Raw genomic sequence first — 26,228 nt, 5'->3', positions numbered from 1 at the left:
AAAACACTGATCCATCAATTTTGGGGAACAAAATGTTTATAAATGAGCCCAGTGGTGATGACACACACCTTTAATCCCAGCACTTGGGAAGCAGGTGGATCTATGAATTTGAGTCCAGCCTGGTCTATAAAATGAGTTCCAGGAAAGTCAGGGCTACTCAGAGAAAACTTGTCATGAAAAATTAAAAAAAAAATAAGTCTAACAACGTGTCTCATGGCTTTCCCTCATTCTAAACATCTATAGCTACTGAGGACAGATTTGTGCCTGAATGGTTATGAGTTTCTTCTCCTTTCTTAGGCATTTGCTTAGAAATAAGTCCTATACATCAATATCTCATTTCCGTGACATATTGCTTATCAATATTTCATATTCAACAACTGCTGTTTCTGGAACACATTGCTAGGTTTTATGTTATTGTCAGTAGGTCTTAGATTTTCTATTGCTGTGAAGAGACACAGTAACTATAACAATTCTTATAAAGGAAAACATTTAACTCTGGTGGATTGCTTAAAGTTCAGAGATTTAGTCCATTATTGTCATGTCAGATATAAAGCAGCATATAGGCAACATGGTACTAGAGTGGTAGCTGAGAGTTCTTACATCTTGACAGGCACCTTGAAGTGGTCTGAGGCACTGGGCATGGCTTGAGCATATATGAAACCTCAAAGCCTGCCTCCACATTGACACACTTCCTCAAAAAAGGTGAGACCTATTCCAACAAATCCAAAACTCCTAATAGTGACACTCTGTGAGCAAATTTCTTTCAAACAAACATACCCACAAATGCTCCAATCATCAGAATACTAACAAATAAGCAATGGCACCTCCTCAGACATGATACTGACTCCCTGACAGCCTTTTGTCAGCATTTTTCTGCCAAGATCTTTACTCTTAGTCCAGAATATAAACTCTTATTAGGAAAAACTGGGTTATAAAAGTGAAAATCTCAATGCTCACAGATACTGCCGAAGTTCTAAGCACAATACAACTCAAATTAAAAAGACCAAATTCACTCTCTGAAGAGGGTGTTCTATAAGAAATGTTTATCTTTTGATATCGTTGACTTAGAATTACAATAAATTGTGCCATATTTTACCTCTTGGGTATTTTCAAGCCGATCTTTTTTGGTCTTTTCTATAAATTTTTTAAAAAATGATGTAGCATCACTTGGAAAGATGCAGATGTTTAGTTTGTTATATATTCTGGAAAGGAATGGAATCACTGCTGTAGAGAAAAGGGAAAAAAAACATGATGAAAATGCAAACTGAAACTTCTGACAGTTATTTTATTCGCCAATGATAAAATTTCAATAATTTAAATGAAATATCAAAACAACAGGAAGAATTGTGAGTATTTTGAGTAGAAATTAGTATAATTGTAAGTTATAGAAAGTATATTACACCAAAAAATAATTGAATTCTAAATAAAAACAAAAAGTGAACAGTTAATTTCCAGAAAGATTCAGTGTGGAATTTTATGATATATTTAACAGATAATTCTTACCAGTTTTACACAGGCATTGACAAAACTTAGAAAACTGGGGGAAAGTGTAGAATTCAATCTGGAAGCTTCTACTGCCCCATTATTAAAATCAGAATAAAACTTGGGAAGGAAACCTGTGTAGAAATGTGACTTAAAGGTATTAAAGTGATTTTATCAGCAAAATTCTTATGAACTAAATATAGAAACATGAAAAGAATTATGTTGTATGCTACCCAATGAGCTACAGCACAGAATAAAGCCAAGTCATACAAGCAAGCAGAGATGGAATATTTTCAGAAAATTCAGGGAAAAAACAACATCCTTTCCTATTCAGTGTTCTCAGAAAATTGGAAACAACAGTGATTTCCCTAACTTTATGAGAATTGTCAATGGAAACTAAGGGCTAACATAGAAATTGAGGGAGTAAGTCTTTTCCATTATGCTTGGAAAAAGGCACTGATAGGTTGTTCATGCTATCATTCCTTCCACCCAGTGACTAGAACCAAAAATCAGGTGCATATATGTCTTTCATGATACAACATTAATACACAAAACATACATGAAAATAAATTGTAAACATTTGCTGTGGAGCCTGAGTAAGAGAAACACAAGTTTGAAATCTGACTTGATTAGCAGAAAAATCTGTTTAAAAATTAAGAAAAATTGCAGTGTTGGTGATGAAAGGCATAGCCTTATATATGCTAGCCAGGCACCATCCCTAGCCTCTGGCTTGAGGAAGCATCTTGATTGAATGCCGGCTTGGGCAAGAATTGAAATCTTCCATTCTCTATTGCTCTACCGCAGGGATTAAATATATTCCTCAATGCTCTTGAAAAGGCCATGTCCCTTTTCTTTGGTGTTCTCATATCTAATGCAACAAACAAGGCCAATGATTAGAAAGAAAACATTATTCACAAAATTGTCAAGATATAATTAATCATGGTCCAACTGCCCATATCACAATCATGGAGAATGGTCCAGGAAGAACATGATGCTGAAGTTGGGGACAACAATATAGAGGGTCTCCCAGTGTTGAGATAACCCAATATTCTGGACATTTAGTTGTATTGTCCAAGAGCTAAACTCCACTGTCATTTCCCCCTACAGCTATTCCTTATTTATAGAATACCCAAGGATAATGTAGGAAGGCATCCCTGTTTCTAACTTTTCAAATCTTTTGTAATTTCATATTTTTGGGAATATTTCCATACATTGTTTCTTTCATCTTAGTAACAAAGACTTTCTTGGTTTAAAGGACCTCTGTGGTTAAGTTTCTTGAAAGATGGGACTACACTATGTGATATGACTGTACAATCTGTCCGCTCTTTTCTAGTTTATCTTTAACCCAAACTACAAACTCTTCCTGCATCCCACATTTTTTTACTCTACTATGATATTTTTGCTGCTCCAGTCTGTCCCACTTAGCAACATTCTACTAATAACTAGTCCTATCATAAACTATTTTTCTTTTTCCCCTTTATTCATACTTATACCCACAATAACTAACATGTCAGAGTAGAGAGAATGGAGTCTGCTTTTTTCCCCTAAAATGGTTGGCACTTAAAAAATGTCTAATGACTGCTTTTAAATCAACTGCTACTCTATTTTCATAGTTTGCTGACTGTTGATAATTATTGTTGCAAACACTGATCAACTACCAGAGAATCACTGGGAGAAGAGCTTGGAACCCTGAACATAAACCTAACAGAAGAAAATATCATCTCAAACCTAGTACATCCCAGGCTTTCATGAAAATTGAAAATCTCCAACAGTTTGGGGACAGATAATAAAAATTAAAAAAATAACAAAACACAACCATTGATGTAACCACAGATGAGCATTTCTTAGTTGTAAATCATAAGTAACATGCAAAACTACATCAATTATCCTTCAATCACAGAGTAACCACACATAAAGGTAATGTACACAACACAGGATAAGAAATCAAAGTGACTCTAGGACCTAGGCCCTGGGACACAACCAGTCTCCTGTAGCCCCTACACATTGCTGCCCCAGTTGCTAGACAACAGGGAAGACTACTATGGGCAGAATCTCCCACCAAAACCCCCATCTGACCCTGCAATCTACAAGACACATGCCCTACCTCAAACATATCCATTCCCCTGTGAACCCATTGGCTTTCTGAGACATAGAATCTGCCAGCTTTCAATGGACCAAGATTTGAGTGACTCTTCTCCCACCCAGAGTCCTGACTCCAGGACCAAGGCCCCAGGGCACAACCAGTTCCTGAGAACCTCTACCCATTGTTGCCCAGATGCTGGCCAGCAGTGAAGACTCCTAGGAACAGGCTCCCCACTAAACTCTCCATTGAGCCCTGCAATCTACAAGTCCCATACCCTACTCCAAACCTACCCACACCCCCTGTAACCCCAGTGGCTTAATGAGACACAGAATTCACTAGCTCTCATTTGACCAAGAGGTGAGTAACTCTCCTACACAGAATCCTGCCTCTAGGACCTAGGTGTTGGGACACAACCAGTCCCTTGGATTCCCCACCTATCGATGACCCAGTTGCCAGCCAGCAGTGAAGAATATTGTGGGCAGGCTCCCAGACCTGGGTAGGGGGTAGGGGAGGAGGGCATAAGGGAATGAAATAATCAAGCTGAAACAGAGATGCAGTGGGAGAGTAATAAAAGAGATACCATGATAGAGGGAGACATCAAGGAGATAGAAAGAAACTGGGTGCTAGGGAAGTTCCCAGGAATCCCCAAGGATGACCCCATTTAGACTTCTAAGCAGTAGTGTAGAGCATGCCTGAACTGGCTTACCTCAGTAATCAGATTAGTGAATACCCTAACTGTCATCATAGAGCCTTTCTTCAGTAAATGATGAAAGCAGATGCAAACATCTATAGCCAAACACCATGATGAGCTCCAGGACTCCAGTAAAAGTCAGAGAAGAGGGATTCTATGAACAAGGGGCATCAATATCATGATGGGGAAACCTACAGAGACAACCAAACCACACTAGTGGGAACTCATGAAATTTAGATCAACAGCTGTACAACCTGCATGGTACTGGACAAGCCATCTGCATAGGGAGACAGTTGTGTAGCATGATCTGCTTAAGAGATCCCCTTTCAGTAGGATCAGAATCCATCCCTGGTTCATGAGCTGGCCTTTTGGAGACCACTTCTATAATGGAACACCTTGCATCATAGCTTTGAGGTGAAGAGAAGGGCTTGGACCTGACTCCACTAAATGTACCTCCCCATGGGAGGCCTTAACTTCTTGTAGGAGGGAATGGCAGTAGATTGGGAGGACAGGCTGGAAGGAGCAGGAGGAGAGAAGAGGGGGATTCTTGATTGTTGGAGACCGACTCTGGACAGCTGTGTCTTGAACCTTGTGTTACCTGCCACGATTTATCAAGCCTCGTGTAAATAAGAGGCTTTTAGTCTAACCTAGGAATGTAGGATTAAATAAACCTCTTTAAATCAGCTAGGTGCAGGGGCCTGGGACCAAAGCGACCTCCTGCTGACCCTCCTTAGGAATTTTCTTTGTCCTCTCCTCACTCCTGCTCCCCCTCCCTACCTGAAGCCCTGTTTATAAGCTCTAACACCAGTCAATAAACTGAGACCTTGACGCAACTCAGACTGACTCTGTCTTTCTTCATGCGCTTGGTCTCCTTTCCCTCTCGCCCCCCATTGATTCCTAGGTGGTCCCTCCTCGAGACCCTCGAATAACCTGGCCTGCTGGACGGGTCAAGTGGCGCCCAACGTGGGGCTCGAGGCATGGCGGCTCACTACTGGACGGCAAAGAGAAAACGGGGTCTGGCCAGACTCACTAGGGTAGAGGTGCCCCAACAGCATCACTCGTGCGCCGTGGGCAGCCTTGAGGTAAGTGCCATCCAACAATCAATGGGTAAAGTACTCTCTAAAGAGGCTCTCTTCATTAAGGAAATGAAGATTTCAGGGAGAGGGGAATAAGAGTCAAAAAGAAAGAAAAAAAAAGATTTAATTAAGTTTTTCTGTTTTGTGGAAGAAAAATGTCCCTGGCTGGTTATTAATGGCCCGGGCATCCACCCTTTGACGTGGAATAAAGTCAGAAAGGATATCAATAACTTGCTTAAGGACGGAGAGAATATCCCCGATGCATTCTTTAGTTTCTATGGAGTAATCAGAGATGTTTTATAGGATTCAGAAAAGGATAGTAGGGTGTCACATCTTCTGGCACTTGCTGAGGACCTATTAAATGATGTGTCCATCCCAGAAGACGGTAAGAGTGAGGTTGTCACAAATCACATTGAACAAAAGACCAAAAGACCCTACCGGGACCCTCAAGGGTCCAGAGGTTTATTGACATCTACCGGTAAGAGCGCTCTCTGTCTTGTCTCTGTCTCTGTCTTGTCTCGTTAAGTTTTGTGCTGGTCGACTGATTTGTACTTTACAGGCTCTCACTGGGACAGACGTGTCCAGACAGTGATCCTGGGAGGGAAAGAGAGACGTCTCATTCCCTGATTTGAGCAAGGGACCCCCTAGTCCCGAGCCATTTGGGGCCACCTCAGATGTGACCATTTGATTTTAGGAGTCTCCTCCAGGGAGTGCTCAGGAGAGGAGCATCTTTGGGTACCTTTCCCCATGGTGGGAGGAAGTGCCACTTTGTATTTTGTCCCGGGAAATTGTTAGAGCCATTTTGTGGGGTTTTTTGTATGTTTTATTGTGGTCATTGTTACTTTACACTCTGTTTCTCTTCCAAGAAATAAGGTGCATGTCTGACTAACAGGGATGTGAAAGCCCCCTGATATCTGTTTGATCAAGGACAGAGATCCTCGAGTCTCGATTGTTTTTGGTGTGATTGAGCTGGAGGGTCACTCTCCACAGAGCACATCAGGCTGTCATTGTTCTTGGAGCTTTGTTGGTTGTCTCGTTGGGGCAAAGTTTTTCTTTCGTGTGCCCTTGGTCTTGTGTGTAGTGTGTTAACTGTTCTCATTGTTGACTTGACTGTGACGGACGCTATGGGACAGTCCCCTTCTTCTCCACTAGACATTTGCCTAGCCCACCAGAAGGATGTGCGAGCCGCAATCGAGGGGCTTGCTTGTGAGTGAGGCCATCATCATCTCAGTGCTGATGTGCTGGTACTTGGATTGTCTGTGTAAATGTCATCTGTTTCTGCTACTCACCTCCCTTATTTTCCTGGAGAGAAGGAGAGAGAGGCACAGAGAGGGCCACCTCCCTCCCTCCCTAGCTCTCTTGCTATCAGGACTGCAGGCAGCTGGCTGCTCTCACGAGGGTGGGGGTGTGTGCTCTCGGTACAGGCGGGCTAAGATTCTCATGTCCTGCTCTGGACAGGACAATGGCTGCCTGCAACTGACAAAACTGTGTGAACACTGAACAGAGAATCTAACTTTAGTCAGAGGAGTTAACAAAAACTTTTTTTCAGGAACACTGGCAGCCAAGGACATACTTTATGACCACTGCTCCCCCTCCCTTCCTTTACTGTGATAACTTCAAAGTCTCTTCTGCCAGCCAGGAATTTCTCTTGTTAACCCTTCTCTGTCCTGATTGTGAAACCTCAGTAACCCCCCCAACTTCATCCCCTACAGACAAAGAGAAGCTAAAACCAGGATTCTTAAATGTAGATAAGAACTTAGACGCCTTTTTCCAGGTGGCTTTATCAACTACAGAAACTTAAGAAAACACAGAGTTAGGATATATGACCATCTGACAGAGACTAAGTGGTCATAAAACATCCCAAACTCCCCAAACTCTCCAAACCCAAGAGACAGCTCATAAAACTCCTAAACACGGTTGCTAAACAAATGAGAAATAAAGATAACATAAAAAACTACTGATATGAACCTAAAAGAGGGATGTGGGCGGTGGGAGATGAATTATGTGGTCTGTGCTAGCCTCACAAAGAAAGGCTCATGCTCCTTCCAACCTCCCTGCTGTGTGTGTGAGAGGTTTGGAACAAGCCCCCTGCCGAGGCTTGTAAACTTCATTTAAATAAACCTTGCTTTTGCATTCTGTACCTGAGGTCTCTGATGGCTTCTTTGGGGATGAGACCTGGGCATAACACTGATATTGCTTGAAAAAGAAATGTTAAATTACCAGTTCAAGATACTAGGAAAATTATGCTTTTGTTTCCACAGGAAAAATAAAAATTTACATGAGTTTTGGTCATTTGAGTTCAATGTGTTACAAATACTTGCCATCATTTAAGAAAATTGGTTTCAAATTATTGTTGGTTAAAATAAAAGTTTAAATAAATGATTTTTTGACTTGAGGAAGCAGTTTAAGATATAAAAATTTAAAGGCTTAAGCATGTCATGAGGGTTTAAAAAAATAATGAAACTTTAAGGTCTAACTTTAAAGTTTAAGTAAACATGTTTCAGATTTCTTTCTCTTGCTATTCTGCTGTTACATGATGACTCCAAAGGGTCATAGTTTTAAAAATGTCTGTCTACTCTGCAGGTATGAATGAAAATGTGGCCACATGTATGTTTGGTTTTGAATGTCTGAGTTTGCATGCATGTCCTTCTGTGTTAAGGAATACAAGTTAATACTAGCCATCTGGCTATCCAGATACTAGTTTAAAGCATAACTATTTAAATAAAAACAAACTGAGAGGTATATTTGACTAATATATCTATAGGGAAACAAATTAGCCTGGTCATTATTACCAAACATAGAGATATTTTCAAGATTAGGCCTAGATTTGTTTGGCTCAGATACATTTAATAGATAATGGTCCTCAAACCTGTCAATGATCTGATGAATATGACATTTAAATTATTTGATTAAAAACTTACTATCAGAAACAGAGACTCCTAGCTCCCCAGCCCCTAGCAATGACTCCCAAGGTCTCCAAAGAAGATATGGAATGACAAGAAGATGCCACCTGAATTGCGAACGACACTGACCACAGGGCAAGATGCCCCAATGCAACACCTGCCTCTAGGACCCAGCCCAGACTGTAGACAAGTAGTAGGACACTGTCAGTCTTCCATGTCCCTATTCCACAGAAAAGGTACTCTGCCTTATGGGCTTGATGGTGGTAGAAGATTGATGTTGTTCTGACTGGTACCTCCAACTCTATAGAGACCTGGGTAGGGATTGATCACTGTAATTTATAGGATTGGAAGCTTCTTGGTCTGCACTCAGATATAGTTTATCCTTCTCAGATTTCTGATAGTACTGATGGCTAGGCTAGCTCTAAATTTGTCAGCATGGCAGCATCAACCAGATCCTTCTGCAAGGCCATAGCTAGCCTGTTAGCTCACTTTAAAAGAAAATGTTCTAAGATGTAAAAATTTAAATAAATCATAAAGGTTCGGATATGAGTCTAAAATAAGATATGTTTAATATTGCTCTCCTGTTCTATGGTTCAGAGCTTAACATTTAGGAGTCCTGATGAGCTGATAGAGCAATGACCACTTACTGTTCAGTCACAAGCTCAACATTTTGGATTTGTTTTAGATGTCATCTAGATATGTCTAAATGTAAACCTAAAAGTGCTTTTCACCAGGCCAAAATCTCTGTCCAACTTACACCTGGCTTTCTGGACAGAAGAAAAATGCCCAAATCTGTAGTTCTTGTTGGGACTCAAAGGTATACGTCTACTTCTGCTGTTTTACAAATACCCATTATCTGCTTTGTCTACAATATGGATTTCAGTACAGATTGGTAATACTAATGTATCTAAAACTTTTATGTCATTTTATAAGTAGGCCTCAAAGGATCAAAAGAGTCATAAAAACATAGACCCACTTCACAGAGGACAAAAGGACCCCAGATAAGTATTCCTAAAGATGGTATTTTTCCTTTCTCCTGGTCTTGGGATTACTGCTTTTCCCATTACTAAGGGTATAAACCTAAGGGTTCCAAATAAGTTCACAAATTTTAACCTCTGTTCCTAGTTTAAATCTGTCTCAACAGATTTCTACTTGGCTGGCATATACCTCCAAGTTTCAGTTGCTGACTCCACCACTCCAGATGACTGTGGACTCCGGACGTGCTAAAGGCTAACGTGGACCAGCCCAGCTAACATGATTCTTCTCTGTCACTATGGTGTCAGGCAGATGCTACTGACGAATGCCCCCTGCCCAGTCTTTGACCAGATTTTCAGCCTTTTGGGGGAGGGGCCCTGATAACGACACCCCAATGCCAGCTTGAAGCAGTTCCAGAAGAGAATACATCGTCCCATTTTCCTTGTTCAAAAAAGGCTGAATTACTGGGTCAAAAGAAAACTCCCTGGCATAGAGACCAGATGGCTAATTGTACATGAACTATGCATGGCCATTACAGGCCATGAGTTACTAAAATAGGCCATGAGTTACTAAATGTAATACCATAATTTTAAGATTAAAATTTGCCAAAAAAAAATGGGGGAGTGAAAGACCCTAGCCCTTTAGGCTTACACCCCCAAGCCTCACAAAAAGAGAAAACTTCAAGCACCAGGAAATGAGAAACTAAAAATCTAGTTCCAAGAGCAACCTGACTTAGCCATTGTTCAATCTCCCCTGCAACCATATAACAATGTAAAGAGATTTCTGTTAAGAGATGTGCTCAACTGTGACTGGGATAGTTGCAGGTGTTCCAGAAAGGACCACTGTGACCTTTGTGTAAACTCCACTCCTGCCTTGATACCCCCCTCCCCCCTTGAGGTTTCAGGAAAAATGTACCTGTTGACGCAAATTACCGTCTGTGATCACTCTGTACCCAGACCATGATCTTGTGAAACGAAATTGTATGGGAATTGTAATCTTATGGGTTTTTCCTTTATTAGCCTTTATGGGGCTGCAGTAAGATGCGGCTCTTGCTCTTAGGAGCAGGGTTTGCCCTTCTATTTAGAAGCTTTAAAGAATCCCCTTGGCTTTCTACCCTGATCCCCACCCTCCTGAACCCCCTGATTATTTTCTGTCTCCTTCTCATTACCTTTGGTCCCTGGGCCTTTCAGCGGTTGACTCAGTTTATCAAAAATCAGATTGATTCGGCCTTACCACAACACGTCTCGATTCATTATCACAGAGTAGATTCTAAGGAGGCCGGCCAGGAGCCCCATCAAGGACTCAGATTCAGTGTCCTAAAGCCCTAACGTCCCCACGGTCTTGCTAGAGAGTACTCAATGACGGGAATAGTACAGGGCCCACGCCAGAGTCAACAGCATACAGAGGTCATGGAGACCGGCTCAACATGGCACCTGCCGTGCGTGGGAGTCCCCCTGTATAGCCTAAGACAGAGGCTCTCTCGGACCTCCGCAATCCCGATCTTATGGACTTGGTCCATTTTTGAGAAAAGAGGGGGAACTGTTGGAGACCGACTCTGGACAGCTGTGTCTTGAACCTTGTGTTACCTGCCACGATTTATCAAGCCTCGTGTAAATAAGAGGCTTTTAGTCTAACCTAGGAATGTAGGATTAAATAAACCTCTTTAAATCAGCTAGGTGCAGGGGCCTGGGACCAAAGCGACCTCCTGCTGACCCTCCTTAGGAATTTTCTTTGTCCTCTCCTCACTCCTGCTCCCCCTCCCTACCTGAAGCCCTGTTTATAAGCTCTAACACCAGTCAATAAAGTGAAACCTTGACGCAACTCAGACTGACTCTGTCTTTCTTCATGCGCTTGGTCTCCTTTCCCTCTCGCCCCCCATTGATTCCTAGGTGGTCCCTCCTCGAGACCCTCGAATAACCTGGCCTGCTGGACGGGTCACTTGATATGTAAATTGAATTAAAATTATCTTTTAAAAAAGATAAAAAAAAACTAGTTAGCACTTTACCTAAGCCATAGACGAAACAGCCAAACAGTTTGTAATTAATATTAAGCCTCTGAGTACTTATTTTATAAAAAACAGCTGCTGCCCAGGCAGGACTGTGAAGGACTGGGAAGCTTCAGTCTGTAATTGGTGCCCAACAAGGGGAAAGAATTTCCACATAAAACCTGAGAGCTAAAAAAAAAAATTTCTAAAATGGAGCCAAGAACAGCTTCCTAGTTCAGGTCTCATTACTGGCCCTGATACCAAGAGGCTTCTACTCCCAGCTACTTAATACAGCTTCCCAGAATTAGGGAGGTAAGGATGACTGGTTGGTAACTGTGCCATGTCAAAAAGCAGAGTAGCACAGAACCAGCAGCCAGGGCTGCTGCTTCAGTACTAGCTTAGCAGTTTAAAAACCCTCCTGGTCAGAAAGGGATTAAAGATATATAATAAAACAAATTCAGATGGACAAAATCTCTAAACTGGTTACAGTGTGTTTAAAAACATACATAGGCTTCAGAGAAAAGAAGAAAATGGGGAGAGAAAGTCCTTAAATAAGAAATAAAATAATAAAAAAATAAGCCATATAAAGATGGAAAATATAGAGTGAATCTGGATAGTGTATATTATTGTTTTGTTTTTGGTATTTTTTAACTGCTATCAGACATTTGATTGCAAAGGCTGGTAGATTAATTCAATGCATATATATTTTAGAAATATTTTGATTCCAAGGTTTAAGTCAGAACCATGTTACCTTGGAAAAGAGGTTCTGCTTTTGTTTCCATAGAAGATGAGAAACTGTGGATTCCTTCCAGGTTAATATGGTTCCATCAAGGAAGACCCTATAAGAGGTCTCCAATGGGAGCTATGGCCCAGATGATCCAACATCCAGAGCAGCTTCAAGGCACCTGCCTGAGATGATGTAGTCTCGCAATCTACTACAGCCAAGATTTAACCATAATCCTAAAGTTTTTCAGGATCTCCCATAAGATTGTCAGTGGCCTCCATTCAGCAGGAAGTAGTATGAAAAGCTATGCCCAAATTCCCAAAATATGGTTTATTTTATTTTATTTTTTTTAATTTTTTTTAATTTTTTTTTATTTTTTTGGTTTTTCGAGACAGGGTTTCTCTGTGCAGCTTTGCGCCTTCCCTGGAGCTCACTTGGTAGCCCAGGCTGGCCTTGAACTCACAGAGATCCGCCTGGCTCTGCCTCCCGAGTGCTGGGATTAAAGGCGTGCGCCACCAACGCCCGGCTGGTTTATTTTATTTTTATTTGTTTTTATTTTAATTGTGTTGATTGTAAATGGTTAATGATAGTCAACCTCTTTCTAAAATAGGGGAGATATGATATAGAAATGATGGGGAGAGAGTAGATTATTAAATCTACTTTAATCCAAAAAAATGGTCAATCATACATAATTTTCACCAGTATGGAATTTACTTTATTGATGCAAATTTAAAGTTAATTTTGTTGTACTGTATGCATATTTCTATTCTTGTTTAGGGTATTATGTTTATGTAGCTCATTTATAAATGTAATGTATAGTAAAGAAAATAAATTAATGGTCATCTATAATAGTCAAACTTATAGTCTTGTTACTTAAGCTTTTGAGACATACAATGGTATAATTCAATTAGACAGATAATCTTCACACACTTCAAAGACCTACAGCATATGACATTTAAAATGTTTTAAGAATGTAGATTATTCTGAACATTGATCCATGTCTGCCCCTGGCAGCAACAACTACTTCAAAGAGGATGATGGGCATTGAAGAAACTCATTATGAAGTCTTCCTACAATGTGGAAAAGGCTACCCATTTAGGCAAGAAACTGCTCTTGCCTGGACTGCTTGACAGTATGTTATATAAACTTGACATGCATGACTCATTAGAAGGTGCCCACCAAATTTGCTTAAATGAGGTGAGATGGTCCTTTAGGTTCCTGCTTCACAGGAGAATCTACCAGACATTCTGCATGACACAGAGATAAGTGACTGGTGAACTTTGCCAATAGGCTAAACAATCCTTCAAATTTCCTGCTTCTCTAAATAGACTGCCAGCCTCTCTCGGCACAAATTTTACAGAAGAGCTTTGAGTGATTGTCCAGGCAGCCAGATGTCTCTTTCATTTCTAGAATTTTGAAGTTGCTTGTAATGCACTTCTTGTTTAATTAGCTAATATTATATCATTTGGTGTCTTAATGGAGTTGAAGAATCGATAGTTATAATTATAGTTTTCCTTGGTTATGATAAAAAGTAAACTTTAGACTCACAAATATAGGATAGATGATAGAATATTTTCTTTAATATTGCCAAATATAAATAGATTAGATATTGTAATTGTAATTCTTGCTTGGTAGCTGTTTTGTTATATGTAATTTTACTATGTTAAAATAAAAACCTTCTGTTCTGATTAGACAGAAGAGAAGAAGTGTTGTAGGATGGTCTTTCTGTATGCTGTGAATATATGTTGCTACCATCAGTTAATAAATAAACTGCTTTAGACAATGGCAAGACAAGTTAAAGCAGGTAAGAAATCCAAATGAAGTTACAGTGAGAAGAAAGACTGTGTCAGCAAAGATGCTGCAGGTCACTAGAGCAGCGTTTGTAATGTAACATAGGTAAAGCCATGAGATATGTGGTAATACATAGATGAATAGAAATGGATTGATTTAGGAGAAAGGAACTAGTTAACAATAAGTCTGAGCCATAGACCAGTTTGTAATTTAAAAAAGTGATCAAAGTGATTGTAAATTATGTTCAAAGAATTCAGTGAACACATGCCTATCTTCTGAATTAATCCCAAGGAAACACCAAATGTTGAAAGAAATAAGGTAATTGAATAATGACATTCAGATGGAATTTGATAAAGAGATGGATATAAAGAAGAAAAACAAAATGAAACGATGACAGAAATGAAAGTCTCATCAAGTGTGGGGGCCTATTCCCATCTTTTCCAGGATACTCTTAAGGAGAAAGGAATAAGACATATTAGGTAGAAAGAGAGGCCTAGCCAACTAGAAGAAAGACAGAAACAAAGGATAACTTTGGAAGGGCCTGGGTTAATAACCAATGGTCCTTTTGGACTCTTCAGAAGGGCTTTGTATAACAATGCCAAGGTGTGGTGCCAAAAACCTCCACCTTGCTAGATCAAAGTATACTTCACAGCCAAGTGCAGAAACTTGCAAACACCTAGTAACCACACACATGTTCCGTCTATCAACTTATGAAGCTTTGCTGAGAATAGAAAGCTCAGGTCTCACTAGGAAACTTCTGTGGGCCTCAACAATTAAGTCAAATACAAATTTCATGGGAAAGCCTCAGAGATAGAATGGATCATATTGACAACAGTAGTTGTAGGCTTGAAGACAAGGCAGAGTAATAACATTATTCAGTCATGATTAGTCATCAATTGGTTAAACAGTTGAATGGAACCTATAAGTTTTAGGGAGATAAGAGAAAGTCTATGATTTTCATCATAGAACAATTACAAGAATTCCATGTCAAAGGCATAGAAAATAGTCTCAATAAAATCACAAAACAGATGAAACTTAGAGACCTGCCCCCAGCTCCCATCCTGCCCCCGACTTCCCTTCTGGATCAGAGAGCTCCCAACCTGCCCCCGACTTCCCATCCAGATAAGAGCTTCCATCATGCCCCAGAGTTCCCATTTGCAAAAGAGAGCTCCCATCTGGACAAGAGAGAGAGAGACTTCCTGAATCTGTCAGCTCTGTTTGAACCAAGTGCGCTGATAAGACCAAGAATGAACCACAAGGAGATGGGCAGACATCAAGGCAGAAGTACATACAACAAAATGAAGAGCAATACAGCATCACCAGAACCTAGCCCCCCTCCAACATCTAGACCCGAACACCGAAAATTGGAAGAAGCAGAGGAAAACAGCCTTATGAATAACATCACGAAGAAGGTAGAGGCTTGAGTAGAGGAAAAGACAAAAAAAATGGGAAGAACGCTGTAAACAAGTAGAGGAAAGGGCAAACAGGTTAGAAGAAAACAATAAAGTCCTGGAAGAAAACAATAAAACCATGGAAGAAAACAATAAAGTACTGGAAGAAAACAATAAAGTACTGAAAGAAAATCATGAAAAAGCAATGAAACAATTAAAGGAAACAGTCCAAGACCTGAAAAGGGAAATACAAAAAAATAAAGAAGACACAAACAGAGGGAATGCTGGAAATAGAATATCTGAGTAAAAGATTGGGAACTTCAGATGCAAGTATAACCAACAGAATGCAAGAGATGGAAGAGAGGATCTCTGGCATTGAAGATACAGTAGAAGAAATAGTTTCATCAGTCAAAGAAAACACTAAAGCCAACAAAGTCATGAAACAAAAGGTCCAAGAAATTTAGGACACCATGAAAAGACCAAACCTACGAAATATAGAAGGGATAGAAGAAGGTGAAGAATACCAACTCAAAGGCACAGAAAATATATTCAACAAAATCATAGAAGAAAACTTTCCCAACTTAAAGAAGGAAATGACAATGAAGATACAAGAAGCCTATAAAACACCAAACAGACTAGACCCCGCAAAAAAAGTCCCCTCGACACATAATAATTAAACAACTAAATGTTCAGAATAAAGAAAGAATATTACGAGCAGCAAAGGAAAAAGGCCAAGTTACCTATAAAGGCAAACCCATCAGAATAACACCCAATTTCTCAATGGAGACTTTGAAAGCAAGAAGGACCTGGACAGATGGAATGTAGACACTAAGAGAATATGGATGTCAGCCCAGACTAATATACACAGCAAAACTTTCAATCATCATAGACGGAAGGAACAAGACATTTGAAGACAAAGCCAGATTTAAACAATACCTATCCACAAACCCAGCCTTACAGAAAGCACTAGAAGGAAAATTCCAAACGAAGGAAGTCAGATACACACTCAAAAACACAGGCAATAGATAAAGCCACAGCAGTAAACCCCAAAGAATAGAAGTACACACACACTACCACCAAGAATAACAGGGATGAACAATCACTGGTCATTAATATCCCTTAATATCAACGGATTTAATTCACCTATAAAAAGACATAGGCTTACGAAAGCAGGACACATCTTTCTGCTGCATACAAGAAACACATCTCAAATTCAAAGACAGACACTACCTAGGAATAAAAGGCTGGGAAAAGACTTTCCAATCAAATGGCCTTAAGAAACAAGCAGGGGTAGCCATCCTGATATCCAACAAAATAGACTTCAAACTAAAATCAATCAAAAGAGATCAAGAAGGAGATTACATACTCATCACAGGAAAGATCCACCAAGATGAAGTTTCAATTCTGAACATTTATGCCCCAAACACAAGGGCACTCACATATAAGTAAGAAACATCACTAAAGCTTAAACCACATATAAAACCCCACACATTAATAGTGGGAGATCTCAACACCCCACTTTCACCACTGGACAGATCTCCCAAATTGAAACTTAACAGACAAATAAAGGACTTAACTGATGTCATGACCCAATTGCACCTAATAGATATCTACAGAACATTCCATCCTAACGAAAAAGAATATATCTTCTTCTCAGCACCCCATGGAACTTTCTCTAAAATCGACCACATACTTGGCCACAAAGCAAATCTCAACACATACAAAACAATTGGAATAAACTCCTGGGTTCTATCAGACCACCATGGTTTAAAGTTAGATTTCAACAACAACAAAAACTACAGAAAACCTACAATCTCATGGAAACTGAATAATGCTCAACTGAATCACCAATGGGTTAAGGAAGAAATAAAGAAATTAAAGACTTCCTAGAGGCCAATGAAAATGAAGACACCACATACCCAAACTTATGGGACACTGTAAAAGCAGTGCTAAGAGGGAAATTCATAGCACTAAATGCCCACATAAAGGAGTTGGAGAAATGCCACACTAGTGACTTAACACCACACCTGAAAGCTCTAGAACAAGAAGAAGCAAATTCTCCCAGGAAGAATAGACGCCAGGAAATTATCAAAGTGATAGGTTAAATTAATAAATTAGAAATTAAGAGAATGATAAAAAAATTAATGAAACAAAGAGTTGGTTCTTTGAGAAAATCAACAAGATAGAAAAGTCCTTAACCAAACTAACCAAAAGACAGAAAGAGAGAATCCAAGTCAACAAAATCAGAAATGAAAAGGGGGACATAACAACAGACATTATGGAAATCCAGAGAATTATCAGGTCATATTTCAAAAACCTCTACTCCACAAAACTGGAAAATCTAAAAAAAATGGATAATTTTCTGGATAGGTACTACATACAGAAGTTAAATCAAGACCAGACAAACTATTTAAATAGTCCAATAACCCCTAAGGAAATAGAAACAGTCATTAAAATATCCCAACCAAAAAAAGCCCAGGACCAGATGGTTTCAGCGTAGAATTCTACCAGATCTTCAAAGAAGAGTTAATACCAAAACGCTCTAAATTGTTCCACATAATAGAAACAGAAGGAACACTACCAAACTCCTTCTATGAGGCTACAATTACCCTGATTCCTAAACCAAACAAAGATACAACAAAGAAAGAGAACTACAGACAGATCTCCCTCATGAACATTGATGCAAAAATATTCAATAAAATACTGGCAAACAGACTCCAAGAACACATCAGAACAATTATCCACCATGACCAAGTAGGCTTCATCCCAGGGATGCAAGGGTGGTTCAACATACGAAAGTCCATCAATGTAATACACCATATAAACAAACTCAAAGAAAAAAACCACATGATCATCTCACTAGATGCAGAAAAGGCATTTGACAAAATCCAACACCCCTTCATGATAAAAGTCTTGGAGTGATCAGGAATACAGGGAACATACCTAAACATAATAAAGGCAATTTACAGCAAGCCAACAGCCAACATCAAATTAAATGGAGAGAATCTCAAAGCAATTCCACTAAAATTAGGAATGAGGCAAGGCTGTCCACTCTCCCCATACATATTCAATATAGTACTTGAAGTTCTAGCCAGAGCAATAAGACAACATAAGGAGATTAAGGGGATACAAATTAGAAAGGAAGAAGTCAAGTTTCCCTATTTGCAGATGACATGATAGTATACCAAGGAACTGATACAGCTTATAAACACCTTCAGCAACATAGCAGGATACAAGATCAACTAAAAAAATCAGTAGTCCTCCTATATACAATGGACAAAGAAGCTGAGAAGGAAATCAGAGATACATCACCCTTTGCAATAGGCACAAATGACATAAAATACCTTGGGGTAACACTAACCAAGCAAGTGAAGAACCTATATGACAAGAACTTTAAGTCCCTGAAAAAAGAAATTGAAGAAGATGTCAGAAAACGGAAAGATCTCCCATGCTCAGGGATAGGCAGGACCAACATAGTAAAAATGGCAATTTTACCAAAAGCAATCTACAGATTCAGTGCAATCCCCATCATAATACCAACACAATTCTTCACAGACCTGAAAAGAATAATACTCAAATTCATATGGAAAAACAAAAAATCCAGGATAGCCAAAAGAATCCTGTACAATAAAAAAAGCTCTGGAGGCATCAAGATCCCTGACTTCAAGCTCTACTATAGAGCTACAGTAATAAAAACAGCTTGGTATTGGCATAAAAACTGACATGTGGACCAATGGAATCGAATTGAAGACCCTGATATTAACCCACACACCTATGAACATATAATTTTTGAAAGAGAAGCCAAAAGTGTGCAATGGAAAACAGAAAGCATCTTCAACAAATGGTGCTGGCATAACTGGATATCAACGTGTAGAAGGCTGCAAATAGATCCATATCTGTCACCGTGCACAAAACTTAATTCCAAGTGGATCAATGACCTCAACATAAATCCAGCTACTCTGAACCATCTAGAAGAGAAAGTAGGATGTAGTCTTGAATGCATTGGCATAGGAGATCACTTCCTAAATATAATACCAGTAGCACGGACACTGAGAGAAACAATCAATCAATGGGACCTCTTGAAACTGAGAAGCTTTTGTAGAGCAAAGGATATGGTCAACAAGGCAAAGCGACAGCCTACAGAATGGGAAAAGATTTTACCAATCCCACATCTGACAGAGGACTGATATCCAGAATATATAAGGAACTCAAGAAATTAGACATCAAAATGACCAACAGTCCAATTGAGAAATGGGCTTTAGAACTAAACAGAATTCTCAACAGAGGAAACTCCAATGGCTGAAAGACATTTAAGTATTTGCTCAACATCCCTAATCATCAGGGAAATGCAAATCAAAACAACTCTGAAAACACTGAAGACACCTTATGAAGGATAGGATGTGGAACTAGGGAAATTCTCCTCCACTGCTGGTGGGAATGCAAGCTTGTACAACCACTTTGGAAATCAATATGTCACTTTCTTAGAAAATTGGGAATCAATCTCCTCCAAGATCCAGCTATACCACTCTTGGGCATATACCCAAGGAATGCTCAATCATACCACAAGAGCACTTGCTCAGCTATATTTATATCAGCATTGTTTGTAATAGCCAAAACCTGGAAACAACCTAGATGCCCTTCAACTGAAGAATGGATAAATAAAATGTGGCACATATACACAATGGAATACTACTCAGCAGAGAAAAACAATGACATCATGAGGTTTGCAGGAAAATGGATGGATCTAGAAAAAATCATCCTGAGTGAGGTAACCCAGACTCAGAAATACAAATAAGGTATTTACTCAGTCATAGGAGGATACTAGATGTGGAAAAAGGATGACTGGACTGCTACTCACATCACCAGTGAGGCTACCTGGAAAACAGGACCCCAAGAAAGACACGGAGATCACCCAATGACGGAGAAATGGATGAGATCTACATGAACAGCCTGGACATGAGTGGGAGCAAAGAAGGGCGGGGGTCGAGGGAAAGAGAGCAGGAGATCCCAGCTGGATCAAGAACAGAGAGGGAGAATAAGGAATAGGAGACCATGGTAAATGAAGACCACATGAGAAAAGGAAGAAACAAAGTGCTAGAGAGGCCCACAGAAATCCACAAAGATAACCCCACAAAAGACTGCTGGCAATGGTCGAGAGACAGCCAGGACTGACCTACTCTGGTGATGGGATGACCAAACACCCTAATAGTTGTGCCAGAAACCCCATCCAAGGACTGAGGAATCTGGATACAGACATCTACGGCTAGGCCCCAGGTGGAGCACTGGGAGTTTAATTAGTGAGAAAGAGGAGGGTTTATATGAGTGAGAATTGTTGAAACCAAGGTTGGATAAAGCACAGGGACAAACAGCCAAATGAATGGAAACACATGAAACCAAAGACTGAGGGGCCCCCAACTGGATCAGGCCCTCTGAATAGGTGAGACAGTTGATTGGCTTGATCTGTTTGGGAGGCATCTAGGCAGTGGGACCAGGTCCTGGGCTCATTGTATGAGTTAGCTGTTTGAAACCTGGGACTTATACAGGGACGCTTGGGTCACTCTGGGAGGAGGGGACTGGACCTGCCTGGACTGAGTCTATTAGGTCGATCTCAGTCCTCGGGGGAGACCTTGATCTGGAGGAGGTAGGAATGGGGGGTGGGCTGGGGGGAAGGGGAGGGGGGCAGGAAGAGAGAGAACAAGGGAATCTGTGGCTGTTATGTAGAACTGAATAATATTGTAAAATGAAATAAAAAATAAATAAAAAATCATAGAACAGAAGTTCCCAGACTGAAAGAAAGAAATGTTCCTCATGATGCAAAATGGAAAAGAGTATAACACAGATATGAAGACTGGAGAAGAAACTTCCCAATTCACATTGAAGGTAATGCAGTGAACTCGCAGAATAAAGAAAGCCTACTGGAAGGTACCAAAGGAAGGATGATGTCACATATAAGAACAGGTTAATGAGCATATCTCCTGTATTTTCAATAGAAAACAAAAATGCCAGGATGTCTTAAAAAGATGTTTTTCATGATAAGAAAACAGGAACTGGTGAATATTATATATATATATATATATATATATATATATATATATATATGTGTGTTGTGTGTGTGTGTGTGTGTGTGTGTGTGTGTGTAATAAATATGGCTATTTATTATAATACAAGGAGGAAAAACTTTCCCTGCTATGTCATGCTAAAGAATTTCTTACAATATAAAGTCTGATTACATTTTATAATGTACAGATCAGTTTGACCTAAGAAAAAAACAAACACAGTCAACGCGCTAAAGAAAAATATGATGCTGAGAAACCTGTTAAGAACAGAGGGTCAAAACAATGTCAGACAGTAGAAAATCAATAACATGTCAGGAATCCATGCGTGACTTTCAATAAGAAGTCTTAATATTAACATTCTATATTCCTTTATCTAAGGACACAGACTAAGTCTGAAGATAGTGATATATCCTTTAATCTCAGCACTCAACAGCCAGAGGCAGGCAGATCACTGTGAGATTCAGACAATTCTCATCTATATAGACAGTTCTAGACCAGCTAGGAATACATGGAACCTGTCTTTTAATAAATGAGTAAGTAAATAATACAGAGACTAGCATATTTGCCTATCAATCATAATGTTTTTCCTGACCCAAGAATTGTTACCAACCACCAAATATCAACACAAGAAACAAGCGTGTATCATTATTCCAATATCAAACTAAAGCTAGTCACAAGGATGTAGGAGATTGCTTTATATACTTTACAGAAACTATCCATCCACAAGGTTTTGCAACTCTAAATGTGTATGTATCAATATGTGCACTCACTTTCATAAAAATGCTAATAGATATAATGTCACAGAATAAATTGTGCAATATAATAGTGAGTGACATCTACACCCACTCATAAATATATTATCCATAATAAAATAAACAGAGAAACATTGGAAGTAGATAACATTAATTTACCTTTGATTCAGGAACTGAAGGAGTGATTCAATATATGTAAATGTATAAATATAAATCATGACTTTAATAGCTCAAAGACAGAAATTACACAATCATCTTCTGTCTATCAAAAAGTACAAAAGTATGTGGCAATGATGGGTAACAACATGTGATATGAAAATTCAAAGTGGAGGTAAAATAATCAGATTATAAAGGAGTGAATGCAAGATGGGGGAGATAATAATTGTATATGGATATGCTATGAGGAAACTTTATATTTTATGGTAATTATAATAAGTTTAAGATCTTAATGTAGTTGAAAAATAGACTATATACCTGTAGAGAAAGTCAATGGATTGAAAAAGTCAAATATAAAAAGCTTTCTTGTGTTTTTCACAAAGGGATCCTGGGGGTTGTTGAGGGAATCCACCTTCACTCCAAATAAGGTTCCAGTGAGCACATCCATGCTGTAGGCCCCAAATACACTAAGGAGAGAAGCAGGTGAGTTAATGTGTTACTCACACAACCTCTAAGCTATGTGACCATTTGTCTGCAGTATAATCAACAAAGCCTGAGTTTACTACAGTAGTATCTTCAGAAGTCAATAGGATTTTACTACCCACACCATTTTCAGAACCTTCTCCATCTTCTGTTGGATGAAAAAGGTAGAAGGAATTTGTTTCTTGCTTATATTTTTCTAAGACACTCAGCAAAACCTGATATTTAGATAGTTGAAAGTTACAGCTATAATACACTTGTCAAATCAATGACCTCTTATATAGCACATATATCTTCCTCACACATTTCTTAATCCCTCATCTGCACCATTTCTAAATTTTCTTCTTTCATTCTAAACTATTCTAGAATATACAAGATGATAACTGGTAACCTAATTTTTTACTCACAAGGTATTTTGGGGGAGCTGTCCCCTACTGAGTGGTTCACAGCAGGGTAAATTCATGCCTCTCCCTTACTCTGATCCAGAATAATTCATCTACTTATCAGGCAGAGGGAGATTTCCAGATGGGGCATGACAATGCATGTATCACTACTCACTTGTTCATGGTAACACTCTTGCCCTTCTCTACTTCCCGACTCATGTTTTTCACCAGCAAGTCTCCATATTCTTGGATGATGTGGAACATCTAAGCACAAAACACAACACAGTCTCATGGTAAATGGCAACATCTGAGTTTCTAAAATAAAAGGTCTTTTGAAATTATATAAAGATCATCATATTTTTAAAATGACTACATAATACAAAATAACAACAAAACAAAACAAAGAACCAACACAACAATGAAACAAAACAAAGACCATTCTTAGCAATGTAATGCTCAAAGGAACATCTCTTTAAAGAGTGTGATATTATTTCTACCATTCCTCTGATAAAATCTACTCCATTTACAATAAAAAGCTCTTCATAAACTTACCTCCTTCAGTTTTCCACTGCTAAAGGCTGGTGTCAGCAATGATCGGATTCTTTTCCATTCTTCATTCTCAGAAGTTGTTATACTTTTTTTCATAAATCCAAATGGACCAAAAAGCTACAATACCAAGAAAAATTTTGCTCTCAATTAGATTGGTTATCTTAACAGTTACAAAACCTGCATAAAATGGACAACATTCTTTAACAGTTAATAACCCTCTTCTAGGTGGCAGGTTTCATGCTAGTCCCTCAACAGCAGTTCCTCAAACTAGGGCTGAAGCAATGGCTCTGTGGTCTACACCACTTGATCCTCTTGCAAGGACTCTGGTTCAATTCTCAGCAGCTACATTAGGTTGTTCACAACTGTCAGTAACTCCAGTTCTGCGAGTCTGATGCCCTCTTCTACTCTCTGTGAGTACTTGCACACATGCAGTACACATACATACATTCAGGCACACATACGTGATAAATAACATATATAAAATGCTTCAAAGTTAAAGTATGGATACATATACCACCTGTGTGGGAAAAAGTTGTTATATTACAATCTTCATTTCAATGTGAATCCCTCTGTAGGAAAAAATCCTTTTACTGTGAAAAGACAGGTAGAAGACTAAAAGTATTCTCCATGTCAGTACAGAGAAAGCTGATTTCTTAGTTAGATTTCGATTGATGTGATAAAGACCATGAAAAAAAGCAACTCCTTGTGGAGAGCATTTAGTAATCTTACAACTATCAGGCCATATTCTGTCTCTGACAAAAGTGAAGGCAGTAACTCAAGGCAGGAACCTGAAGGTAGGAACTGAAGCAGAAGTTTTGGAGGAATGCTCCTTCTGGCTTGCTCACCATGATTTTTTTCAGCCTCCTTTCAAATACAACCCAGGACTACCTGCCCAGGGGTGGCACCAAACTCTAATGAGTTGAACACAGTTACTAATGAAGAAAATGCCCCAGTCTTTTTACAAGAAAGCTGATGAAGGCATTTCTCAACTGAGTTTTTTCTTCCTAACTATGCCTATGTTTGTTTCATGTAGCCAAAATGCAACCAGAACAATAGGGTACATATAGGAGGGTTATATTGACAAATTTTCCTTAGACCAGTTTTGCACTTCCAAGCATATTCAGCTTGAGCTATTTTAAAAAGAAGTTACATGAAACAGTAATTATTAAATTAACATAAATACCAAGAAATGGGCATTATTAGCCAAAGCATTAATTGAATATCATGTAAATATCTCTCCTTCATTGTTTATCCTGAAATATAAGCAAAGGAGCACTATAATTCTCTTTTCTCCTTGGAAAGTTTCTTCCACCATATGCTCCTGTATTTGATTCTAACTTGGAATATTTCAATAGTTCTTAATGATTATAAATACATATCAATAGTGAGAGGGAAACTTCATACATATGATAAAAACTATATCGAGCAAAACCTTCTTCATCCAGCACTTCACTTTGTTAAGAAACACTGATTTTCCCATTAAGCGATGATTTTAAACAACTAGTTCTCACCTTTTACTACATCCGAACCTGGTGTCTAGCTTTTGCAATGAGAGGCAAAAGATAAACTAAAAGGCACTCAGATTTCACTGCAATGGGAAATATTTCCATATAGATATGTTATTAACTACATGGAACAAAAAAATATACAAAAAATAAGGAAATTGAAAGTGATAGAATACCTACAACCACTCACCCCCAAGGCTCAGGAAACATTGTGGAAGACATGGTTCAAAGACTCCTAGAGCCAGAGGAGTGCCATGAAGGTCTTGATTCTGGGCATGACATGAGTATTACTCACATGGACTCACAGTTGCTATGGTTATGCCCACTAGACTTCTAGAAGATCAGTTAAATTTTACAAATCCAGCACAGACAGGAAAGAAGCTTGTGATGTCACCCACCATATCTGTGGAGCTACTAATATTTGCAAGAGCATTATTCCATGTATATCTTCAACACATCTGTACTAAAAATGTGCAGTGTCTGCAGAGCCCAGTAGAGGGCATCAGATCCAATGAGATTGGACTTAGTGTTGAGTTCAGGTACCATGTGGCTACTGGGAATTGAACCCTTGTCTTGTGTAATAGCAGTTAGTTTTCTTGATGCCTGACGCATCTTTCCATATGCAGTATTGTAAAGCTGATAAAAGCATGTCATAGGCCCTAGTGCAGAAACAACTGTTGTTGCTACAAAATGGAATGTGATGCTCATCTAATTGCCCTCTAGAATCTTATGTTTATATCCTCAGATTACTTCTGTCAGTGTTTGTCTTAGAAGTTTCATTTTACCATGGCCAAAAATTAATATAGCAATTTATAACTAGACAATGTAAAAAAAAAAAGGTGACTTCAGAATGATCACTCCTAAATATGACATCTAAATCACCTACTCAGGGGAGATTGAAAAAGGGAGAGGAGCAGAAGAAATATAAGGTCTGGCCTGCAGAAGAGGCTCACTAGTTAAGAAAATATACTGCTCTTGACAAGAACCTGAGTTCAGTCTCCAAAACCCCTGTCAGGTAGGGCAATTGTCTGTGCATCTAGAAGCAGGGAATCCAACAACTTCTTATGGTTTCATGGGTACTTTACTCATATTCACAAACACATATGCATATTTAAATAAACATAAATAAAATTTCTTATACATTTTTTGAACAACAGGAAGCTTAGAGACATACAGAAAGTTCACTTCTGTGCATGAAATATCACTACAGTTCCAGAATTGCAATTATTGGCCCAAGTCCATTCACA

The 26,228-nt window shown here is 39.0% G+C and overlaps 1 protein-coding gene across 3 annotated transcripts in view; it reads right to left on the bottom strand.

Moving 5' to 3' along the window:
- LOC114687275 (cytochrome P450 3A4-like) overlaps positions 1 to 26,228 on the bottom strand; it is a 54,007-nt gene that overhangs the window by 12,860 nt on the left and 14,919 nt on the right. For 2 of the 3 annotated variants that reach the window (XM_037198470.1, XM_028861965.2), the window contains exons 5-8: positions 23,480 to 23,593; positions 23,103 to 23,191; positions 22,383 to 22,531; positions 1,097 to 1,224 (exon numbers count right to left, since the gene is read on the bottom strand). In XM_037198470.1, the coding sequence (XP_037054365.1) occupies positions 1,097 to 1,224; positions 22,383 to 22,531; positions 23,103 to 23,191; positions 23,480 to 23,593 (480 nt within the window). The remainder of the gene's footprint in view (positions 1 to 1,096; positions 1,225 to 22,382; positions 22,532 to 23,102; positions 23,192 to 23,479; positions 23,594 to 26,228) is intronic. The other variant, XM_037198471.1, reaches the window with a different exon arrangement.

Source organism: Peromyscus leucopus, chromosome 23, assembly GCF_004664715.2.
Source record: "Peromyscus leucopus breed LL Stock chromosome 23, UCI_PerLeu_2.1, whole genome shotgun sequence".
Taxonomy (NCBI): domain Eukaryota; kingdom Metazoa; phylum Chordata; class Mammalia; order Rodentia; family Cricetidae; genus Peromyscus; species Peromyscus leucopus.
The sequence above is the reverse complement of the archived record's forward strand: the minus strand, read 5'-3'. Positions and strand labels throughout refer to the sequence as shown.